The sequence below is a fragment of the Lissotriton vulgaris genome, chromosome 6 (assembly GCF_964263255.1).
Source record: "Lissotriton vulgaris chromosome 6, aLisVul1.2, whole genome shotgun sequence".
Classification (NCBI taxonomy): Eukaryota; Metazoa; Chordata; class Amphibia; order Caudata; family Salamandridae; genus Lissotriton; species Lissotriton vulgaris.
This window is the reverse complement of record NC_141694.1, coordinates 591842157-591862454: the sequence shown is the minus strand read 5'-3', so window position 1 is coordinate 591862454 and position 20298 is coordinate 591842157. Positions and strand designations below refer to the sequence as shown.

At 48.3% G+C, this 20298-nt stretch overlaps 1 protein-coding gene across 1 annotated transcript in view; it reads right to left on the bottom strand.

Annotated features, from left to right (window-relative positions):
• LOC147707736 (uncharacterized) overlaps window positions 1-20298 on the bottom strand; it is a 551277-nt gene that overhangs the window by 460284 nt on the left and 70695 nt on the right. The window contains exon 6 of the mRNA XM_086925663.1: window positions 13680-13796. Coding sequence (XP_086781789.1) covers window positions 13680-13796 — 117 coding nt within the window. The remainder of the gene's footprint in view (window positions 1-13679; window positions 13797-20298) is intronic.

Genomic DNA, 20298 nt, shown 5'->3' with positions numbered 1-20298 from the left:
CGCTGAGGATATGCGCTGAGAGAGCGCTGGCGGAGGAGGTCCGGTGTCCCCCTGAGGTGAGGGCTCACAGCACCATTGAGAGCCTGGGCGGGCCGCCATTTTGTGAGTGGCCCGGAGCATTGGTGATGGCCTGGTGCGGGAGCGGCTCGTACGGTGCCACGTTGGCCCTGGTGCACCAGAGGACGGAGAGAGCCACCAGCGGAGCCTTGGCCCCTTCTGTGTGTTGTCTGGTGGCGGTAATTGGTGGCCCCCCGGTGCTGGAGGGACGGAATGGGACCGCCATTTTGTGAGGAGGCTGTCGGAGTGGACGGATGGCCTGGAGAGCGGCGCCTGATTGGGGGGGCCTGGAGCCCTTCGTGTGGCAGAGAGAGCACCACAAGGCAGCGGAGGTGGAGGCCCATCGAAGCGCTGGTGTGCGACGAGCCCGGGATCGGGCCTATCAGGCAAGCCTGTCGGGTGGCTGGAAAGGCCGGTGAGAGAGTCCAACAGCGAGTACCCACCGTCGCAGCTGGTGAGTGGGGCCAAGGATAGCCGAGCGGTGCTGAGCAGCGGCGCAGACTGGCGTGCCGCTTCCCACCGGACTGCAGGTCGGAGCGACAGGAGGAGCGGAGGTGAGGGGGCCCCATGTACTTCTGGCTGGGGGCTGGGCGACTGTTTGGTGGGCAGCAGTGCAGCTCTGCAGTGGCGTTGGAGCTGGAGGAATGCGGGCGCATTCTGGGAAGGCCCTACTGCAGCTTGAGGAGCTTGTAGTGCGGCCCTCTGGAGACGCGGCCTGTTGAGTCCACCGGTGCCCTTCCTGGAGGGTGGAAACACTAGTTCGCTGGAGGCACAGGAGATGCCATAGCCTTGAGCACCCTGGGTGCTGCGGGTCTTGACCGGCGACGACCTTCACACATCTTTAGCCCACCCAGACGCACAGCCTCCTTTGAGGGCCGGAGGAGGATTTAGTTGACGCCAGGTGACGAGTGGGTGTTTACGACAGAGACAAAGGGGGACCCTCTACGCTTCTCTTGAACTTCTCCGGGGAGTCACATGTCCTCCTCCAGACCAGGAAAGAAAAGTCCATTAAAGACTTGTTCGGCAAAGCGCAAGCAGATCCAATGGCCTCCACCACAGCGGCAGGGTCCCAGGGCCCGAAGCTAGGGAAGGAGGAGGGGTCGGAAACCATCACTAAGGCGTTCCTTGAATCCATGTTTGTAGCTCTACGGGATGACATTCACACCCTCAAGCAAAAGGTTGCATCAGAGATTCGGGATGTCAGGCGTGAGGTGGATGGCATTGAAGAGAGAGTTGCTGATCTGGAAGGTAAAAGCGACGGGAAGGATGTGGAGATAGCGGCTCTGCAACAGGAGATCCTCCGGATACATGACCAACAGGTGGACCTTCAAACCCATGTGGAGGACCTGGAAAACAGATCCCGGCGCCACAATATACGCATCAGAGGAGTGAAGATGGAGGAGGACACGTAATATCTCGTCTCCTGGGCAGGCCTTCGGAGACAGAGCTGAGAGTGGACCGAGCACACAGAGTGGGTCCCCCAAGAGCCCAGTCGGCCCTGCCGCCGGACATACTAGTCTGTGTCCAAGACCTTCGTACTAAAGAGGCTATCCTCCAGAAGGCGCGGCAGATGCAACCCCTGCAGTTTCGGGGACAATCCCCTGTTCTTTATCAAGACTTATCTGCCCTCACCCTACAGAGGAGGAGAACCTTCAAACCTATCACCATGCACCTCCAGCAGAGCAACATCACCTATAGCTGGGGCCATCAATTCCGGATGGTGTTCTGAATGGATAATAAGTTATACCAACTGCGTTCTCGGTCAGAGGCTAGCAAGTTGCTGGGTGTGGAGCTACCAGAGTCGGACGGTGGAGACGAGGACTCTAAGATGGAGTCTGAGGATGCCAAGCCCTGATGGCGTCAGCAGGGCCGCAGGCGCCGTCTCAGGAAACCCCGAGCTGCGGAAGTCCTGGAGGGCAGGAGGTCGACTTTGGAGGCCGTTTCGGCTGATCTTCCCGGCACACTGCCTGGATGACTCTAGACTCTATTCCTGGCCGATTGTCTGATTTCTTACGGCCTAGGCCGTTGGTGGGAGGGAGGGGCATTCCGGTTAGAGAACCACCCCAATATCCTTTCACTGATCAACCATGGTTGACGGACTATGTGGTTTTATTTTATTTTGTCGTTTTCACATGCTTTGCTGTTTGGGGATTGTTGGGGGGGTGAGGGAGGGTGTCCAGTGCTCCACGTTCGCCTTTTATCTAGCTCAGAGTGTAAGGGCTGCCTCCCCCTGTCTAGGGATAGCCTGCATTAGCGGCATCGAGCGTAGCTCCTCACGTGCAACGCTGGCCCTACTGATTACTGAAAATGCCTGCTTCCACCCTTAGAATGCTTACCCTCAACATGAGGGGACTTAACAATCCGGTAAAGCGCAGAGCGGTACTGTCCTGTTTAGAGAACTCCCAAGCCAACCTATATTTACTTCAGGAGACCCATCTGCTAGCGGGCGATTGTCAGAGGCTGCGGTCCCCCAGGTTCCCCTCTCAGTTCTTCTCTTCCTGCTCTACCAAGACAGCTGGCGTGGCGATTTTGGTGGCCCAGCGGTTTAGGGTGGAGGTATTGCATGAAGGGGCGGAGATTAAGGGGAGGCTTCTGTCCTATCGCTTCACCTTAGGCGATCTAACGTTCACTGTTGTCTCCGTGTATGCCCGAATGAAGGCCAGGAGAAGTTCCTCCAGACTGCTCTTACTGAAGCCACAGCCACTTTGGACCGTAACATCATCCTAGGGGGCCGACTTGAACCTTGTGTTTGACAACCTTCTGGACAGATCTAGTCAACGCACTCATCAAGCAGGTGCACTGTCGGCAGAGGGATTTGAGCGACTGCATGACTTAGGCCTTCACGATCTTTGGCATAGCTTTCACCCCCTGGAAAGGGAGTACTCTTATTACTCTAATGCACATAAGACCTACGCACGACTAGACTGCTGACTTCGGCCCCAGTACTCGGGTTTGCGACCACAGTTGAGATAGGGGTAGCCTCACTTTCGGAACATGCCCCGGTAATCACCACTCTCACCCTTCTACCCACATTGCGCCCTTCCAGGGTTTGGCGTCTTAGGGACACTCTCTTACACTGGGCGGATATCGTGAAACACATACAGGGCGCTATTACTGACTACCTCTCTCATAACGCAAACTCAGACACAACTCTTGCAGTCCAATGGGCGGCGCTGAAGGCAATGGTTAGGGGGGAATTTATTGCCCTCTCGACTGCAGACAATAGGGAGCGCCAGCGCAAGCGCGAGGAACTTACACAATGCGTTCGGGAACTAGAGCAAATGCACCAAAGGACGGGAGCCCCGAGAGTGTGGCGACAGCTTAAGACGGAGCACCACCAGTTAACGGCACTCGACCAAGATAGAATAGAATACGCGACCTTACGACTACGACGCGCTTACTATACCGGGGGGGGGACAGGTGCGGGCGCCTGCTGGCCAACAGGTTACGGGAGGTTCGTCAGCAACAAGGGGTCAAAGAGATTGTCAGGCCGGATGGGTCTTGCATATCTGAGGATGCTGAGATAGCGGAAACATTCCGCGATTTTTATGCTGCTCTTTATGCTGGGAGCTCGGAGGATAGCTCGACGGGAGTTGCCTTTTTAGATTCGGTTTCCCTGCCCTCTCTGACAGCATCCCAGGCCGAACACCTAGATCGAAACATCCAAACGGAGGAGGTCATTGCCGCTATTTCTCGCCTTAAATTGGCGAAAGCCCCTAGGCCGGACAGCTTCCCCGCTATTTTCTACAAGACGTTCTGCGCGGTGCTTGCCCCAATCCTTACCCGCCTGTTTAATTCATTTGCTGTGCAGGGAGCGATACCGGGGGACCTTTTAGGAGTCTCAATAGCAGTTGTCCCTAAACCTGGGAAGGATAAAACTAGATGTGTGGGTTATCGCCCGATTTCTCTTCTCAACGTTAACCTTAAGTTGTATTCAGGGATTCTGGCTGCCTGACTGGCCCCGCACATGCCTGGTCTCAGTGACCCGGACCAGACGGGTTTTATACCTGGATGCCAGACGTCAGTAACACCAAGCGGATTCTCCACCTTATAGAGAAAGCTACTTCAGTGTCTGGGGAATATATGATGTTGGCCATGGATGCCGAAAAGTCATTTGATCGCGTCCATTGGCCCTATTTGGAGCAAGTGCTTGGGAGGGTAGGGATACAGGAGAAATTTTGCACCTTTATTTTTAATTGCTACAGGTTCCCTACAGCCATGGTCAGAGTGAATGGATACAGCTCCACTAGTTTTTCCATTGAGAGGGGCACGAGACAGGGGTGCCCTTTGTCGCCCCTTCTCTCTGCCCTCTACATGGAACCCCTGCCCCAGAAAATGCGGCAGAACCCGGCAGTTGAGGGGATCAAATTTGGTGGCTATATCCACAAAATCAGTTTGTACGCAGGCGATGTGCTGATCTCCCTAACTAACCTGAATCCGGCGCGAGATTGGTAGGTGGAAGCACTACCCTCTCTCTTGGTTAGGCAAGATTGCGGAGGTAAAAATGACCATTTTAGCCCAGATCCTCTACCTATTCCGCACCCTCCCTCTCCGACCGCCGGTTGGCTGGATTCGTCAGACGCAATCCGAATTGGCCCAGTTTATCTGGAATAGCCGGAAACAGCGAATGCGGAAAACATTGGTGACGCTTGCCCCGGAGAAGGGGGGACTGGGCATCCCCGACCTCCAACTGTACTTTCAAGCGACACAATTGCACCATCTCGTTGAATGGAGCATATGAGAATCAGAGAAACATTGGTTGTTTCAAGACCAGGCGGTGGTGGCACGTCCATTGCAGGCAATTCCTTTGCAGCGCAAGCCCTACAGGCCCCCTAACTTGTATGCCTCGCACATAACCCGGGTTCCTCTTGAGGTGTGGGATCGCACACAACCTTACAACTTTCCCATCTTCCCTCACCCCGTTGGTTGATAATCCTGACTTCACCCCGGGCGCGGAAGGGGCGGCTTTGGCCCATTGGCAGACATCTGGTTGTCGGTTTTTGTATCACATGTTTGGGGCTGAGGGAGTAGTTCCGTTTTCCCAATTTCTGCAGGAATACGCTTCCCGGAGACTGAACGACTGAGATATTTGCAAGTGTGTCACTAGGCATTACATCCGCAGGTCCACGCTAGCGCAGATAGACACTTATCCTCATACGAAAGATGGCTCATCACCCGCACGACAGACTCCAAACTCATCTCCGACCTATACAAGATGTTACAGAAGACACAGGCGCACATTCATAACCCGGGCAGGGAGCACTGAGAGAGAGTGTTGGGCAGGACCCTCAGTCACAAAGAATGGGGGGAGATCTACTATAGGGCCCGACACTCGGCATACCACATGGGGCTCACAGAGACATTCACGAAAGTTGTGACGCATTGGTTTTATACCCCAGACAGACTGCATGCGATGGACCGTAGCCGAGGGGTGACTTGTTGGTGTGGCTGTGGCAAGACTGGCAACCTGGTACACTTGTTGTGGGAATGTATACAGATTCAGACCTACTGGTCTCAGGTGTTAGATGAAATAGACAAGCACTTCCAAAGCGAGATCCCGCGCTTCCCAGCTTATGTGCTACTAGGCCTCCCTAATCCCCTGACCTACCCGCTGAAATCCCGCAGGGGCAGACAGATGGCTATCGCACTTGGCTCAGTGGTTCAGAATATACTTACACATTGGCGTACTCCCACTACACTCTCCTTTGTAGGCTGGCTTCACCGCTTATGACACATACTGGGGATGGAAAAACTGTCACTTACTATGGCAGGAAAGGGATTCACCTATGACGACCTGTGGCATCCATTTCTATTGCTTTTGGCCACCGAATTCCGAGAAGTCACATGTCCCCGATCACAGAACCTCGAAAGATAGACTGTTAAGTGGTTTACTGAGGGCTTAGCATGGGTGGGGGGAGGTACAAGGTGTTAGCAACAGATAGGGAGCACTGGACGGGAGGAGGGAGGGGGGTACCAGGGAAAAAGGGATTTTCTTTGGTTTCTTTTCCCTTTGTTTCTTCTCATAGTTTCTTATTCTATGTACACGCAATTGGCGGATACTGTCTTGAGCGCTGAATCCAGGCTCTCAGCTGGCACTCCCCGGCTGTTTTGTTGCGAGTCCGTTTGAAGATAACTAAATGTACATGGCAATCCTTGCTCTTGTTTAAACTCAATAAAGATATTTGTACTATAAAAGTAGACATTTTAAAACAATATATCAGTGGTGTAAGAGGTGACAACACCTGAGAACTACACTATGTGAAGTGCCACTTGGAGAGGATGGAAAAGGGAATAAATGTGGTAAAAAACCACAGGTGTCGCTTCACCCTCCCTTTCTTCTCCCCTCTGCTTTCTCCTACTTGCAACATTATGCGACCAAAAAGGGGTAGAATGTTTCAAGATTCAAAGTCATTTATTAATGTAGTGATGACAGCCAGAAATGTGACCCTAGGTTTGGTAAGGACATCATAAGAAATCACATCACTTGATATAGGCCCAACATCAGAAGAACTGAGGACATGGATTTTGATCCAGAAGGCATCATAAGAAATAAATTACATGATATAAATGAGAGACTTTTTTTTGGTCTAGATAGCCATAACATCACTGACATATATCTTTGCTAGAATACATATCACTGGAGACACTTCCTCATTCCAACAACCTTTCACCAAAAAAGCCCATAAATTAAGAGGCTGAGGGGTGAGCAGCTTTTGTGCATTTATAAATTGAAACTATTGTAACGTGAATCTGCTCTGCAATCCTGACTGCCTGTGAAATCATTCAACACTGTAGATGGGAAACTGGAGTTAGGATCTGCAGCACTTAAAGCTTCACAGTAGCTCTATCGAAAAACTAGGGGAAAAGCGAGGGATAGCACCTTAGGGCCATATGTATAAAGCAAATTTGCATTCGCAAATGCCAAAATTCGCAGAATTTCGGCGTTTGCGAATGCAAATTTGCAAAATGGTATGTATAAAGGAAAATCTGGTGCAAAATAAGGAATCTCTAAATTTGCGATTCCTTATTTTGCAACTGCATCTAAGGAATCGCAAACTTTGCGATTCCTTAAATGCAATGTATGAAGCAAAAATAAAATAGCAAATTGTCCCTAAGGAATTGCAAATTACCACCAACTTCAAGTTGGTGATAATTTGCGAATTCCTTGAAAAATGACAATTTTTGCATTTTTCAAAGTGCCATGTGACGCACATACATGCCCTTAGGGCATGTATGTGCACCACATGTGCACCCATACTTATTTCAGGGGTGCAACAGGGTATCCTTTGGACACCCCTGCACCCTTGAAATTATTCTCAATTTGCGATTTTCGAATTGCGAATCGCAAAATTGAGTATGGGCCTCCTGGCCCATAGAAATGAATGGGAAAGTATTCCTTAATTGCGATTCGCAATTTGCTAATCGCAATTAAGGAATACTAAGAATTCGCAAAAAAAATGCGAATTTGTACATGCATACCAATTTGCGATTCTGAAATAGCGATTTCTTAAAAATCGCAATTTCAGAATCGCAAATGGGTACCTTGATACATATGGCCCTTAGTATCTATACTTGCTGAGTCGTATTTTATTTGTGATTTTCACCTCTTATTGTTGAAATTATTCTACAATTCAGTAATAAATACACCTAGGGGTTTTGAACCCAGGCATGTGTTAGTGTCTTCCAGTTTTGTATTCTTCTGGAGAGAAATAAGCAAATAGCCATCCCTTCCAGACTGCCAGGCAAAGCCCTTCCAAAACAGAACACAAGCAGTTCCAGACCAGTTTTGATTTTGTTGGGTCTCGTCAGTAAGGTATAGCTTGGATCCTATGTCACAGCGTGCAAAGGACCCACACCAGGGCATACCCCTGGCCACTTAGGACATTGCATCAAACATGCAAAAGTTGATGGGAGGAATGCTTGCAGATAGACTGAACCACTGGTAATTACTCTGGGTAGTGTTACAGCCTATTGCTTTTCACCCACTGTCCCAATCTGGTTTTTCTTTTTTTTTTAAAGAAAATCCTTCTGGTTGTTACACCTGAAGGACTTTCTCCTTTAGTGCTCTGGAAAAATCGTTCGCCACACTACATAGATGTTATGATGGACCTAAACAGTTTACCCACCGCATTAAGGGAATAAAACACTCTGGGCCTGATTTACAATAGTAAACTTACACTTCGGTAAGTTTACGATTACTTGTAATTCGCACAGCAATCTTCTGAGTAGTACCTTTACAACAGCCTATCCCTTTTTTTGCGGAGTTTCTGTCAGAAAGGCGAAAATTCAGCAGTCATAAATATGATAAACGTACACAAATTTGTAAGTTTACCTTAGTGAATCGGGCTTTCTGTGTTTACCACAGGTGGAACAGATTTGTGAGGTTTCATACAAGCACTGTCAGCTACCTGAGCAACTGGCTGAGCCAGCCATGAACCTATGCCTACATAGTTGAAGTCACAAGTTGCACAGCAATACAAGAACCACAGGCTCTCCGTAGCTGATTTGTAATTAAGGCAATATTGAGATGACTCAGCAGGATTAAAACAAGCATTGGAAATGCAATAGGGCTCGCATTAACCCCTTCCGTGCGGGCGGTTTTCCCCGCCCATGCTGACTCCGCCTTGCGCGGGCGGAGTCATGACGGAACGGTTCCGTCATCCGCACAGCTCACCCGTAGTGCATGACGGAACCGTTCCGTCAGCAGCATGGAAGGGGTTAAGGAAGTTTGAGCTATTTGTCTATAAATGATCTTTTTTTATTTATGTGATATTTTTTAAAATAGCTAAATTATTAGCTTTGTTATTTATAATGCCAATAGTTATAACTTTCGCAAACACCTATAGCATTTGTAATGCAACATGTTTTGTATTTACGTGACTTAGATGTATTGATATTACAAATAATAATGGCTTTTAACTTTTTAAAATAATTAATACTTAAATAATTTATTTAATTTGTAATGGCAATAGCTTAAACTTTTGTAAATAACTTTTGTGAAGATTATGTTCAGTGTTTTTTATTGTGACGAAAATCCAAGAACAGAAGTGAAATATTAACATCTTTTTGTGATTTGTAATAAAGCATGACAGCTTGAAAACAGCTTGAAACATTGAAAGAACATATTTGAACCAGTGATGCTGTGGTTGTGCTGAGTGATGAAGTGGTTGCTCTGAGTGATGCTGTGGTTGCGTTGAGTGATGCTGTGGTGGTGCTGAGTGATGCTGTGGTTGCGCTGAGTGATGCTGTGGTTGCGCTGAGTGGTGTGTGCATCAGTGGAGCTTAGTGGGTGCATTGGTGGAGCTGTGTGGTGGGTGCATTGGTGGAGCTTAGTTGGAGCATCGGTGGAGCTGTGTGGTGGGTGCATCGGTGGAGCTGTGTGGTGGGTGCATCGGTGGAACTGGGTGGTGGGTGCATCTGTGGAGCTGTGTGGTGGGTGCATCGGTGGAGCCGTGTGGTTGGTCCTTCGGTGGAGCTGTGTGGTGGGTGCATCTGTGGAGCTGTGTGGTGGGTGCATCTGTGGAGCTGTGTGCTGGGTGCCTCGGTGAAGCTGTGCGGTGGGTGCATCGGTGGAGCTGTGTGGTGGGTGCCTTGGTGGAGCTGTATGGTGGGTGCCTCGGTGGAGCTGTGTGGTGGGTGCATCGGTGGAGCTGTGTCAGTGGAGCTGTGTGGTGGCTGCATCGGTGGAGCTGGGTGCATCGGTGGAGCTGTGTCGGTGGAGCTGTGTGGTGGCTGCATCGGTGGAACTTTGAGGTGGGTGCATTGGTGGAGCTGTGTGGTGGGTGCATCGGTGGAGCTGTGTCGGTGGAGCTGTGTGGTGGCTGCATCGGTGGAGCTGTGTGGTGGGTGCATCGGTGGAGCTGTGTGGTGGGTCATTCGGTGGAGCTGTGTGGTGGGTGCGTCAGTGGAGCTGTGTGGTGGGTGCATCAGTGAAGCTCTGTGGTGGGTGCATCGGTGGAGCTGTGTAGGTGGAGCTGTGTGGTGGGTGCATCGGTGGAGCTGTGTGGTGGGTGCATTGGTCGAGCTCTGTGGTGGGTGCCTCAGTGAAGCTGTGTGGTGGGTGCATCGGTGGAGCTTAGTGGGTGCATTGGTGGAGCTGTGTGGTGGGTGCATTGGTGGAGCTTAGTTGGAGCATCGGTGGAGCTGTGTGGTGGGTGCATCAGTGGAGCTGAGTGGTGGGTGCATCAGTGGAGCTGTGTGGTGGGTGCATCGGTGGAGGTGTGTCGGTGGAGCTGTGTGCTGGGTGCATCGGTGGAGCTGGGTGGTGGGTGCTTCGGTGGAGCTGTGTGGTGGGTGCATTGGTGGAGCTGTGTAGGTGGAGCTGTTTGCTGGGTGCATCTGCTGAGCTGTGTGGTGGGTGCCTCAGTGGAGCTGTGTGGTGGGTGCATAGGTGGAGCTGTGTGGTGGGTGCATCTGTGGAGCTCTGTGGTGGGTGCATCGGTGGTGTTTGGGTGGTGGGTGCATCAGTGGAGCTGTGTGGTGGGTGCATGGGTGGAGCTGGGTGGTGGGTGCATCAGTGGAGCTGTGTGGTGGGTGCATCTGAGGAGCTGTGTGGTGGGTGCATTGGTGGAGCTGGGTGGTGGGTGCATCTGTGGAGCTGGGTGGTGGGTGCATTTGTGGAGCTGTGTGGTGGGTGCCTCGGTGGAGCTGTGTGGTGGGTGCATTGGTGGAGCTGTGTGGTGGGTGCATCGGTGGAGCTGTATGGTGGGTGCCTCGGTGGAGCTGTGTGGTGGGTGCATCCGTGGAGATGTGTGGTGGGTGCCTCGGTGGAGCTGTATGGTGGGTGCATCGGTGGAGCTGTGTGGTGGGTGCATCGGTGGAGCTGTGTCGGTAGAGCTGTGTGGTGGCTGCATTGGTGGAGCTGTGTGGTGGGTGCATCGGTGGAGCTGTGTGGTGGGTGAATCGTTACAGAGGGAAGGAATCTGTACTTGGAGGAAGTGGGGAGAAAATCGGTAGGGGATAGGTAGAGCTTGAGCCGGGAGAGAAATGCATCTACAAACGGCTTGCCAAAAGTGAGATTACAAAGCTTCACACACGAAGCAGAGCCGAGGAGTTTGACAGAAACAAAGGTCACTCCGGGTATGGGTACAAAGCAAAAAACTAAGTTTTTCATAAAACAAGAGAGTAAACTGGCAGTGGAACTACCCAGACTACCGGAGCAGTTTTGAGTTTCTTAGCACACCTCCGCCTGAGCCCGCATTCAAGGAAAGATCAAAATGTCAAACAAACATGGGCACTCTTCATATGCAGCTGCCTCTTCCTCGAGATGTCAGCGCTGCATTACTAGGCACTGCTCGTCAGACAATGTCCACAGGAAAAAAAGAAAATATATCCTTAAATGCACAATGAAAACAATTACGACTGGCTAGGTGATCTGCAAGAACTATACTTACAGAGGGAAGGAATCTGTACTTGGAGGAAGTGGGGAGAAAATCGGTATGGGATAGGTAGAGCTTGAGCCGGGAGAGAAATGCATCTGGGAGAGAAATGCATCTACAAGCGGCTTGCCAATAGTGAGATTACAAAGCTTCACACACGAACCAGAGGAGTTTGACAGAAACAAAGGTCACTCCCGGAATGGGTACAAAGAGAAGGGTTTAGTCCGGGAGATTGATGGGAGTGAGTAAGGGTGACGAGAATAGGGTGAGGGAAAGCTAGAAGACATTCAACCAAAAAAGGAAAAGCTGCCATGTTAAAATAAACGCGAGACAAGTGAAAGTACGGCCGGCCTGGGCAGTGAAAGGGGAGGAGGGAGGAGAAATGCGAGTCACGGCAGCAGCAGCCTTTGATGTTGCTGCCTGCCGTGCAGTGAATAATTAGGGGAGGAGAAATGCCGGCTGGTGGAAGCTGAGATGCCTGTGGGAGGGAGGCTTTGATGTGCTGGTGGCTTTGATGTGCACGCGCTTTTTGCCAATGCGCTTGCGCATTGAGCTTGCTTTTCTCGGGCACAGCAACAAGTCGCCGAGATGGTTAAGCTCTAGTTAAGCTACAATATAGCTCACCAGCTATGCGCAAGCGCATCAGCAGGCGAGCCCTAAAAAGTCTTGGAATGCAGAAGAAAATAGTCAGGTGGTTGGCATCCCTACAAAGCAGCAGCTTACTGCCGTACACGGTAGAGGTGACAAGTATACCTCCTCCGGAAATTGCTGAGCCTGCTTTATTAAGGCACCATCCACCTGCGAGCCTTGGAGGGAAGAGGGCAGGTTGGCCAGGAGCAGAAACAGCTGCACCGGCATCAACTGAAGCTGTGCATAGGCTTCCACCTCACACACTTCATGGCAAGCGTCGCAAAGCTGTGCTATGATGATTCAAAACATAAACTGTGCTGTTGTGCTGGTATATTATTAGCATTAAAAAGCCTATACAACAAACTAAACGGAAACCTATGGGCTCACTACGAGGGTCATCGTCCCGGGGATAGGGACCGCCCGCCTAAATGGCGGTGGTCCCGCACTACTAATTACAATGCAGCCACCACCATGGTGGCTACAAAATCAATTTTTAACATTGCGGCGGGTGCTGCTGGCTGCAGCACCTTCCCCAATGTTAAAAGTGCATGTTTTGTTTTTCCCTACACTATGTGGCAGGCACTGTACAGTGCCTGCCACCTGGTGCAGGGAAATGTAGGAGGGGCACCACACAAACGTGAGCCTGCACAAGGGGTTCCCGCAATGGGCCCCCAAAGTCAATCCCCGCCAACATTTGAATGGCGGAGGAACTGCCATTAAAAGGCTTGCAGATTGCAGCATCCTAATCTACCGGGCGGTGCCAGCTAGGCACCACCACCAGTTTAGGGATGCAGGCTGGGTGTGCCTGGTAATCGGAACGATTGCTTGTGGCAGACCGGTGGCAGGTGGACTTTGTGTCTGCCAGCACACCGCCCCTCATCATTATATGGCGGGCGGAGAAGTGATTGGCGATGTCGGTGAAACCACCACCGGCAGCCTGCCGGTGGCAGTTTCACCGCCTTCGTAATCACCCCCTTAGTTTTTACTCTGCTGCATCTGTTCTATCATTGTCTGCTGCTGGATCCGAACATCCATCTGTGTCTATGTGCCATTCCCACCAAACTGCCATCCTAAAGGGAACTAAGGAGCGATGCTAAATGCTGTAGAGGGGATTCTGGTGATAGGTTCTGATAGGACCACAATAATGGACAATGAATGGGCTGAGAGGAGGAAAGCCATATGAACCCCCAAGGACACGCAGTCTAGGTTAATTTACTGACGCATTGGTGGGTACCTTGGGGGAGATTAGACAAGAAAAAGAGGATTTTTATTTTATTTTAACAGCAAACATTCAAAAAGATCTAGATAATACAGAAATTCTGTTCCCTCTTCCTTCTGTACAAATAAGCTAGGCATCTGAAGGAAATGGGAAATGATGTAGGAGTAAGATAAATAGGTGCCCTGTTTTAGAACATACAGTAAAGTATCAGGAATTGGACTGGCCGGTTCCCTGGATGAGATGAGACAGGAAAAGGAGAGGGCATTCTTCTTAACAACAAACATTTAAAAACTTCATCGTGAGTGGTGTACCATCTATGTAATGAAAAATACGCATGCTTATTGTGCTTTCAAACGAGAAGTTAATTTTGAAAACATGAGCAGAATAAAAATTACCTTTCGGAAAGAAACCCAGTGTTCGTGTTCGTATATTAAGTATCCACCAAATTCCGATGTTAGCTGACTTCGATCAATATAACTGAACAGTTCAAAAGCATCATTAAGTAAAACACACTGAAAGAAAAAAAGCAATGGATTAGAGTGAACTGGAAGAATTACAGAAAAACATAAAAGCCTAACCATAACGAAAGCAAGCAGCAATAGTTATAATATCATATATTAATATTTTACAATTTTATTCTAATACACTGCACACAAAAATACATTTTTATTTTAAAATGAGTTTCTTTATAAATTCTCAAAATAATACTCCTTGTTGGTAGATTGTGCTCCTCAGGATGAAGCAGAATGCCTTAACCCCAGCACAATTCAACAGCTACCCCCAATTCTTGAGTGACAGTCACCTGGTAAAACAGGTAAAACAATATCATGTTACGTTAGGGTCCGTGAACCAAAATGTTTAAGTTTTAATACTCTAATGGAAGAATCCAAGCTCCAAAAAAAGTGTAGAAGTCCGAAGGTAGAAATCTCCACAGGGCAAAGACGTGAAAAGTATCTGACCCATTAGGGACCTTCTCTGGGTGCAAAATTACCATTTCTAGGACAGCTTCACCGCAGTTATTCGACGAGGTGGAGCCTTCTTCGGCCACAGCCTGCTGCCTTGCTCTACTGAGAATTTTTGACTTTCAATCCAGAGTCTAAATCCAAAGGTAAAACTTTTCAGCATGACGAACCTGGTCCTTGTATCCAACAAGCACTCCATTACAGTTGGAATTCATTTTTTATTTGTCCCACTCAAGCGCAACATGGTGACCGCGGTTAATGCTTTTTAGCTCTATTTTGAGTATTGAAAGTTTAACATTCATAGCTTTGTTTCTACTGATTGAACTTTTCTAATTTTAGTGTCAGTTAATTTTTTAAACGTACTTTCTTTTTCTAACTTGGTTCTTGTGTTATGTTTTCATTTTATTACAGTTTCAGTACTGTATGTATACTTTACAGATTGGCTCTAAATTAAGCCTCACTGCTTTGTGTCAAGCTACCAGATGGTTAAGCACAGATTTAGTTAGTGACTTTTGTGGTTCACCCTGACAAGGATTTGTTTATAATTTGAGGTGGTTTCTCACCCACTCACCTAATACTGCAATCTCTTACAAGCATGCTCAAAGAATTGTACCCAACTCCCCTCGTTGCCTCCAGTAAAGCCTTGATCATGTTTTGTCTATTTCAAGAGAAATGCTGGTTTGAACTGCCAGCTAAAAATGTGTATAGGACTTCCCAATTTTGAGCATGATGTACAAAGTTGTTTGCACTTTTAAAGATATCTTTTCAACATTTGGAAGAGAGAGGTGTTTGGAGTTCTTTATCCCACTTCTCCTTGTGCGCAAAGTACAGTTGGGCAGGACTAGCATTAAGGGGGGTGTAGATCGGGGATACTAATTGCCTTTGGTAGTGAACGTTTGAAAGTAATAAATCAAAGGTTGTGAGTGGTCTTGTCACACCTTCCCTGACCTGAGGATGTAAGATTCAGTCTTTAATCTGGAAATAGTGATATCTTTATCCCCTCTGGAATGTGATGTATTGCTTTAAAGATTTTAAACGTTTGGGGTTATCCTCTGTTGAAGCAGTCTAGCAGCCAATAATATCCCTAGGATTTATAATGCCTATGTAGACACTATGCAACCCTGGGGTGAAATCTGTGTTTCCTAAAATATGTGTTGGGGGTGTATTGTATGTTGCTAAATGTATCACCGTGCTAAGCTGTGCCAGGTTTACAAAGTCACACGAGTGATGGACGAAACACAAAGGTTTTGGCAGTGCTGCTTTTGGGGATCCAGAGTACTTCTGCTAGAGGGTGGGCTGTAAGGTTGTGATCTACGAAGCACCAGATTTTATTTGTTTCCCATCGGAGCCATTCAAGAGTGTAGCGCATTTGGGATACCGTATAATATTGGCAGAGGTCTGGCATCCCCAGTCCTCCCTGAACTGGGTGTTGTGTGCATGTTCTTTTATGCATGCTTGGTTTCTGCCACTCCCACATGATGGAGCTGTCAAGTTCCTGTAGTTGGGCTATTTCCCTTCTGGGAATAGGGCGAGGTAGTGCTTGGACAAGTTAGATGCTTTTATGTAGTACTGCCATCTTAAATAAGGGGGGATGCCCAAGTCATGACAAAGCATCTGTGTGACAGGATTTCTGGAGGACCTTAGTCCCTTTCAAAAAGCGTTTAATGTTACTTTGGGCATGTTCATATAGATTTGGGAACAGATACATACTGAGTTACGTTAGGCCAGGCAGTGTACATCTAAAGGGGGTTTTGTCTTTCAACTTTGCAGTCAGTGCATGACCTCCATATACTACTACCAGCCCATCCAATGTATGTACATTAATTTAGGGATCCACAAGGATCCCGCACCTCTTGCGAGCTGACATTAGTCTAGTACAGAGTGGCCTGCAGTGGTGATGGATAACAAAATGTAATTGGCGAAGGTGGCTACTTTGAAAGTGTCTTGATGGAAATCAATGCCCTTTATGGTGTGGTGATCCCTTATTTTCTGTAGGCTGGGCTCTGTTATATTCCTTATAGGTACCTTATATTGGGGCAGGTACACATCACAACATTTCACCTATATTCCTCCCTACATTACATACACAACGGTTCTTAGGCACTCACCTTTTCCCTTGATACAACACTGCATTCAGAAAGCAGGTTTTTCCCTGCTTCGATACTCATACATTATGCATGAGGCTTCTTGGAAGCACAGCAGGACTCACAAGAGGACAAACAACTCCTGTAAAATATCTATGTTAACGTTCAAGCAAGGTAGGACCCCTGGGGAGACCTGTGGGAATATATACATCATGTCTTGCTTAAAAAGACAGAGGAGACTGTGACTTTCCGGCTGATACACTGACCAGGGACGCTGAGGTTCCTGCATGCAGACGCTCCAGCTAGCAGTGGTCTAACATCCCCTGCGGGGTGTCGAACTCAAGACCAGGACTAATTCTAAGGTAATGGCTTGGACTAGATCCCAGAGGGATTCTTGGTATAACACCTACACAGATGCTAGGTACATTTGTGGTACCGCAATTCCGGACCCTGCTGTTCCACCGGCTCCGGGGTCCAACACTCGTGTTCAAAACATCGTCGTACCGTGACGAATTTGGTATCTACGGACCGGTAATGATTAGGACGTCATCCCTATGCATTTGCGTCACAATTGAGTGATGCTAACACCCTTAAATCGTAGTTTCCATCCCAAACCCTCAGACTCCATTTTGTAAACGGCATCCATCTTATGACTTGCCCTCATATATAGTCAATCGATTAAGACCGAGTTTGATCTGAAAGGACACGTCCGCCGTAGCTGACATCCCCATGACCTGGCCGAAGCTGACTCCACTGCCTCCAGCCAAACCTGTTTTGGCAGCTCCTCGCCCAGTGGCCGAACAAGATATTATCTAGGCACAACATGTCATAAACCATTCACTACATACAGACCATGTTTTCCATACACATACACCTGTCCATGCTTCTTGTTTATGACCCGTTTTATGATGGGAGGGTGCCCGACCTTACTGGTGTTACATCGATATCTGATGGGGATTCTGGATCTGGCAGAGTAATCCATCACAAACTGGACATCTAAAATATGTGCTGACCAGCATGACTTCGCTCTTTGTATTGTTACAGAAATATGTGTATAGCCATATCATAAACTCAAGAATTCTTGCCTACAGCTGTTATTTATGTATATAAGGAGAAGGCTGGTTCTGTAAAAACGAACAGTCTCCTGAGAACTTACGGCCCGTGCTGCCGTACTTCTAGGACACATGTTACTTGGTTGCAGCCAATAAAACTCGATCTCTGACTTCAACTAGAAGACTCCGTGTTTCTGTGGTCCATAACAGGGAGAACTCAGAGGTCCACGGGTGTTACCCCTGGCACCACCGGGTCCCTAAAAACCCGGCACCTCAGTTGGCGCCCAACTCGGGGCGGTATCAAGCGGTGACGGTCCAAGCCAGATGTTCGTGAGGAGCTTCGTGTGAAAATTCCAGAGGACGGCCAGCCACTTCAGCGACCCCTGCATGTCGACGTGGTTCCGAAGGACTTTGCTGCGAGGTTCCCCGCGTCCCGACGGCTACGAAGGACTGCTGCCCTGACTATCGCCCTGTTTTGGACCCAGTGATCCTTGGTAGAGCGAAACGATAGAAGAGTCTTCTAGTGACGTCACCGATCTTCAATATTCAGTTAAGTATAAGTGGAGCGTCTCCCAGTCCTTAGTTTGGTTCTTAGTTTTGGTATTCTAGAGATACGGTTTGTATTGGTTCTTGGTTCTTAGTTTTGGTATCCTAGAGATACGGTTTGTATTGGTTCTTGCAAGCACCAAAACCGAGGGATTCGTGTATTCACGATAATATCATAATTAGATAATCCCTTGAAGTTTGAAGCTAGACTAGTGAGCAAAGATGCCTGGTCTTAGCAGACTTGGAAACTTGTTTTGTCTTGGTTATAGTAAGGACTCCCGATTTGAGGATTCGTGTCCGGTTCCTCCGATTGGAACTCCAACATATGAGTTATATATAAAGCACGGAGTAGGTCCTATCACGTATAATGAGGTATGGATAAAATACACCCGCAAGGTCCCAATATGGTAGTTTTGACTCAGAAGTATTAGACAACCTCGAGGTCAAACTGTTTAAGAAGAAAGCCCGGCCGGCGATGTTTGACTCTTTTCGCCTATGGCGCAAAGAGGCCAAACAGAAGGAAATAAAACTAGCAAAGAAAAATAAAAGAGGTATGTCGATGGTGCAAGCTGCCATCGCATACAGGGATAATGAGGAAGAGCAGGAAAGTGAACAAATGCTCAGAAGCAAGAAATTAGCAATAGATAAATGCTACCCGATGTTACCACATGGGGGACAAGACTCAAAGGGAACATCCGAGACAGATCCATTAATTTCCCATTTATTGAACTCACCGCCCCCATACACATCGAGTATTGTGGGACCACCAAGGCGTATTGTTATACCACGCCCTAGCGCACGAAAAGCAGCTCTTGCACAAGCACCAGCTCCTCTTCAGCTGGTTCCTACTTCTCTGGCGCAGCCTTCTCAAGGGCCGCCGCCTTTGCTACATACTCCATCTACTTCTATGACTTCGCCTACTGCTCCAACTACTCACTATGATACTACGTCTGCTACTGCCTCGACTTCCTCTGTTGTTGCTTCAACTTCCTCTTTATATCAGCCTGTGTTTTCCGGCGCATCTGCTCCGCCACAAGCTTGTCCTTCTGTCAGACAGAGAGTGACAAGTACTGTCACCGGTCTATTCTCACCCTTCTTTGGGTCGCCTAAAACGACCCCTAAGACAGAACGTAGACAGTTGCGTAGTCAACTACCAGACTACGAGGAAAGAGTGGTACTAAATGAGTTAGCACGCAAATGGATTACTGACACTGCTAAATATGATGTTCAGTCCGTTATGGAAGTCTTCCGTCAGTGGGATGCACCCACTCAACGATATGTATTTGAAGAGATGTGCTTGTACCTCTGGGAAGATTTACGAGACAATGACCCAAAACGCAGAATGCAAGAACTAGCCCGCATGCGATTCAAATTTTACGAAGGCATGATTATAGGTGCAGATGTTGAACGAGCAATAGATCTGCTGTTATCCTATAGGAATACGGGAAATAGTTCTAGAGCGTTTGATGAGGATGATGTGTCAGATAGGAAAAAGGCGCGACAGTATCCCATGAGAGAGGTTCCTCCAGTATGGAGGGAAGGTGATGCGAATGCACAACCACCTGTTCCACCACACTTCCAGCGCGTATGGGTACATGTCCCCTGGAAAAGATCTGAAGTTTTAGCACTCAAACAGACACTACCTGATCCACGTAAAAACCCAGCAGGATATTACAAGGAATTATCACAAACTGCCAGCTCATGTGTAATGAATTTAGCAGATATAGACATGTTGTTTGGGAATGTTGTTCCGCATCCTTTATGGAGTAAAATCCGTCATGCAGATCATGATCAAGAACTAGGTAACTCATGGGCTAATATTACAGCTACTGATGCCAGACAAATTGGTGGCTCTAAACCCGAGCCCTTAATAGCAGACCTTCCCGGTAGGATTATTGCGTACATGAAAACGTTAATGCCTGAATTACCCGTAAATTGGGACAAGCTATCCGCATGCAAACAGAAGAAAGATGAGAATGTGTCTGACTTTTTCACGAGATTTGAGGAGACTTTCACTGATCATAGTGGTCAGGACATGACTACCGAGGGTGGTCAAAGACTGTTTGTAGACAAATTTGTACATAATCTGCTTCCTGAACTGTGCAATAAATTGAAAGATTCAGAGAGTGCTTGGGCTGTTTCCACGTCAGCGCAGATTTTAGCCACAGCCCAGTACTATGAAAATAGACGCAAAGACGAGCTAGATAAGACAGACAAGAAGACTAAAGAACTAAAAACTAAAGTTCTTCTCCAACAAGCCTATCCGCCTCGCACTCCTAGTCAGCCCAATTATCAGCAACCACAGCAGTATTCGAGAAACGCACAAGGAAATGAGTTTTCCCACCAGCGTTCTCCGTATGGCCCGAATCA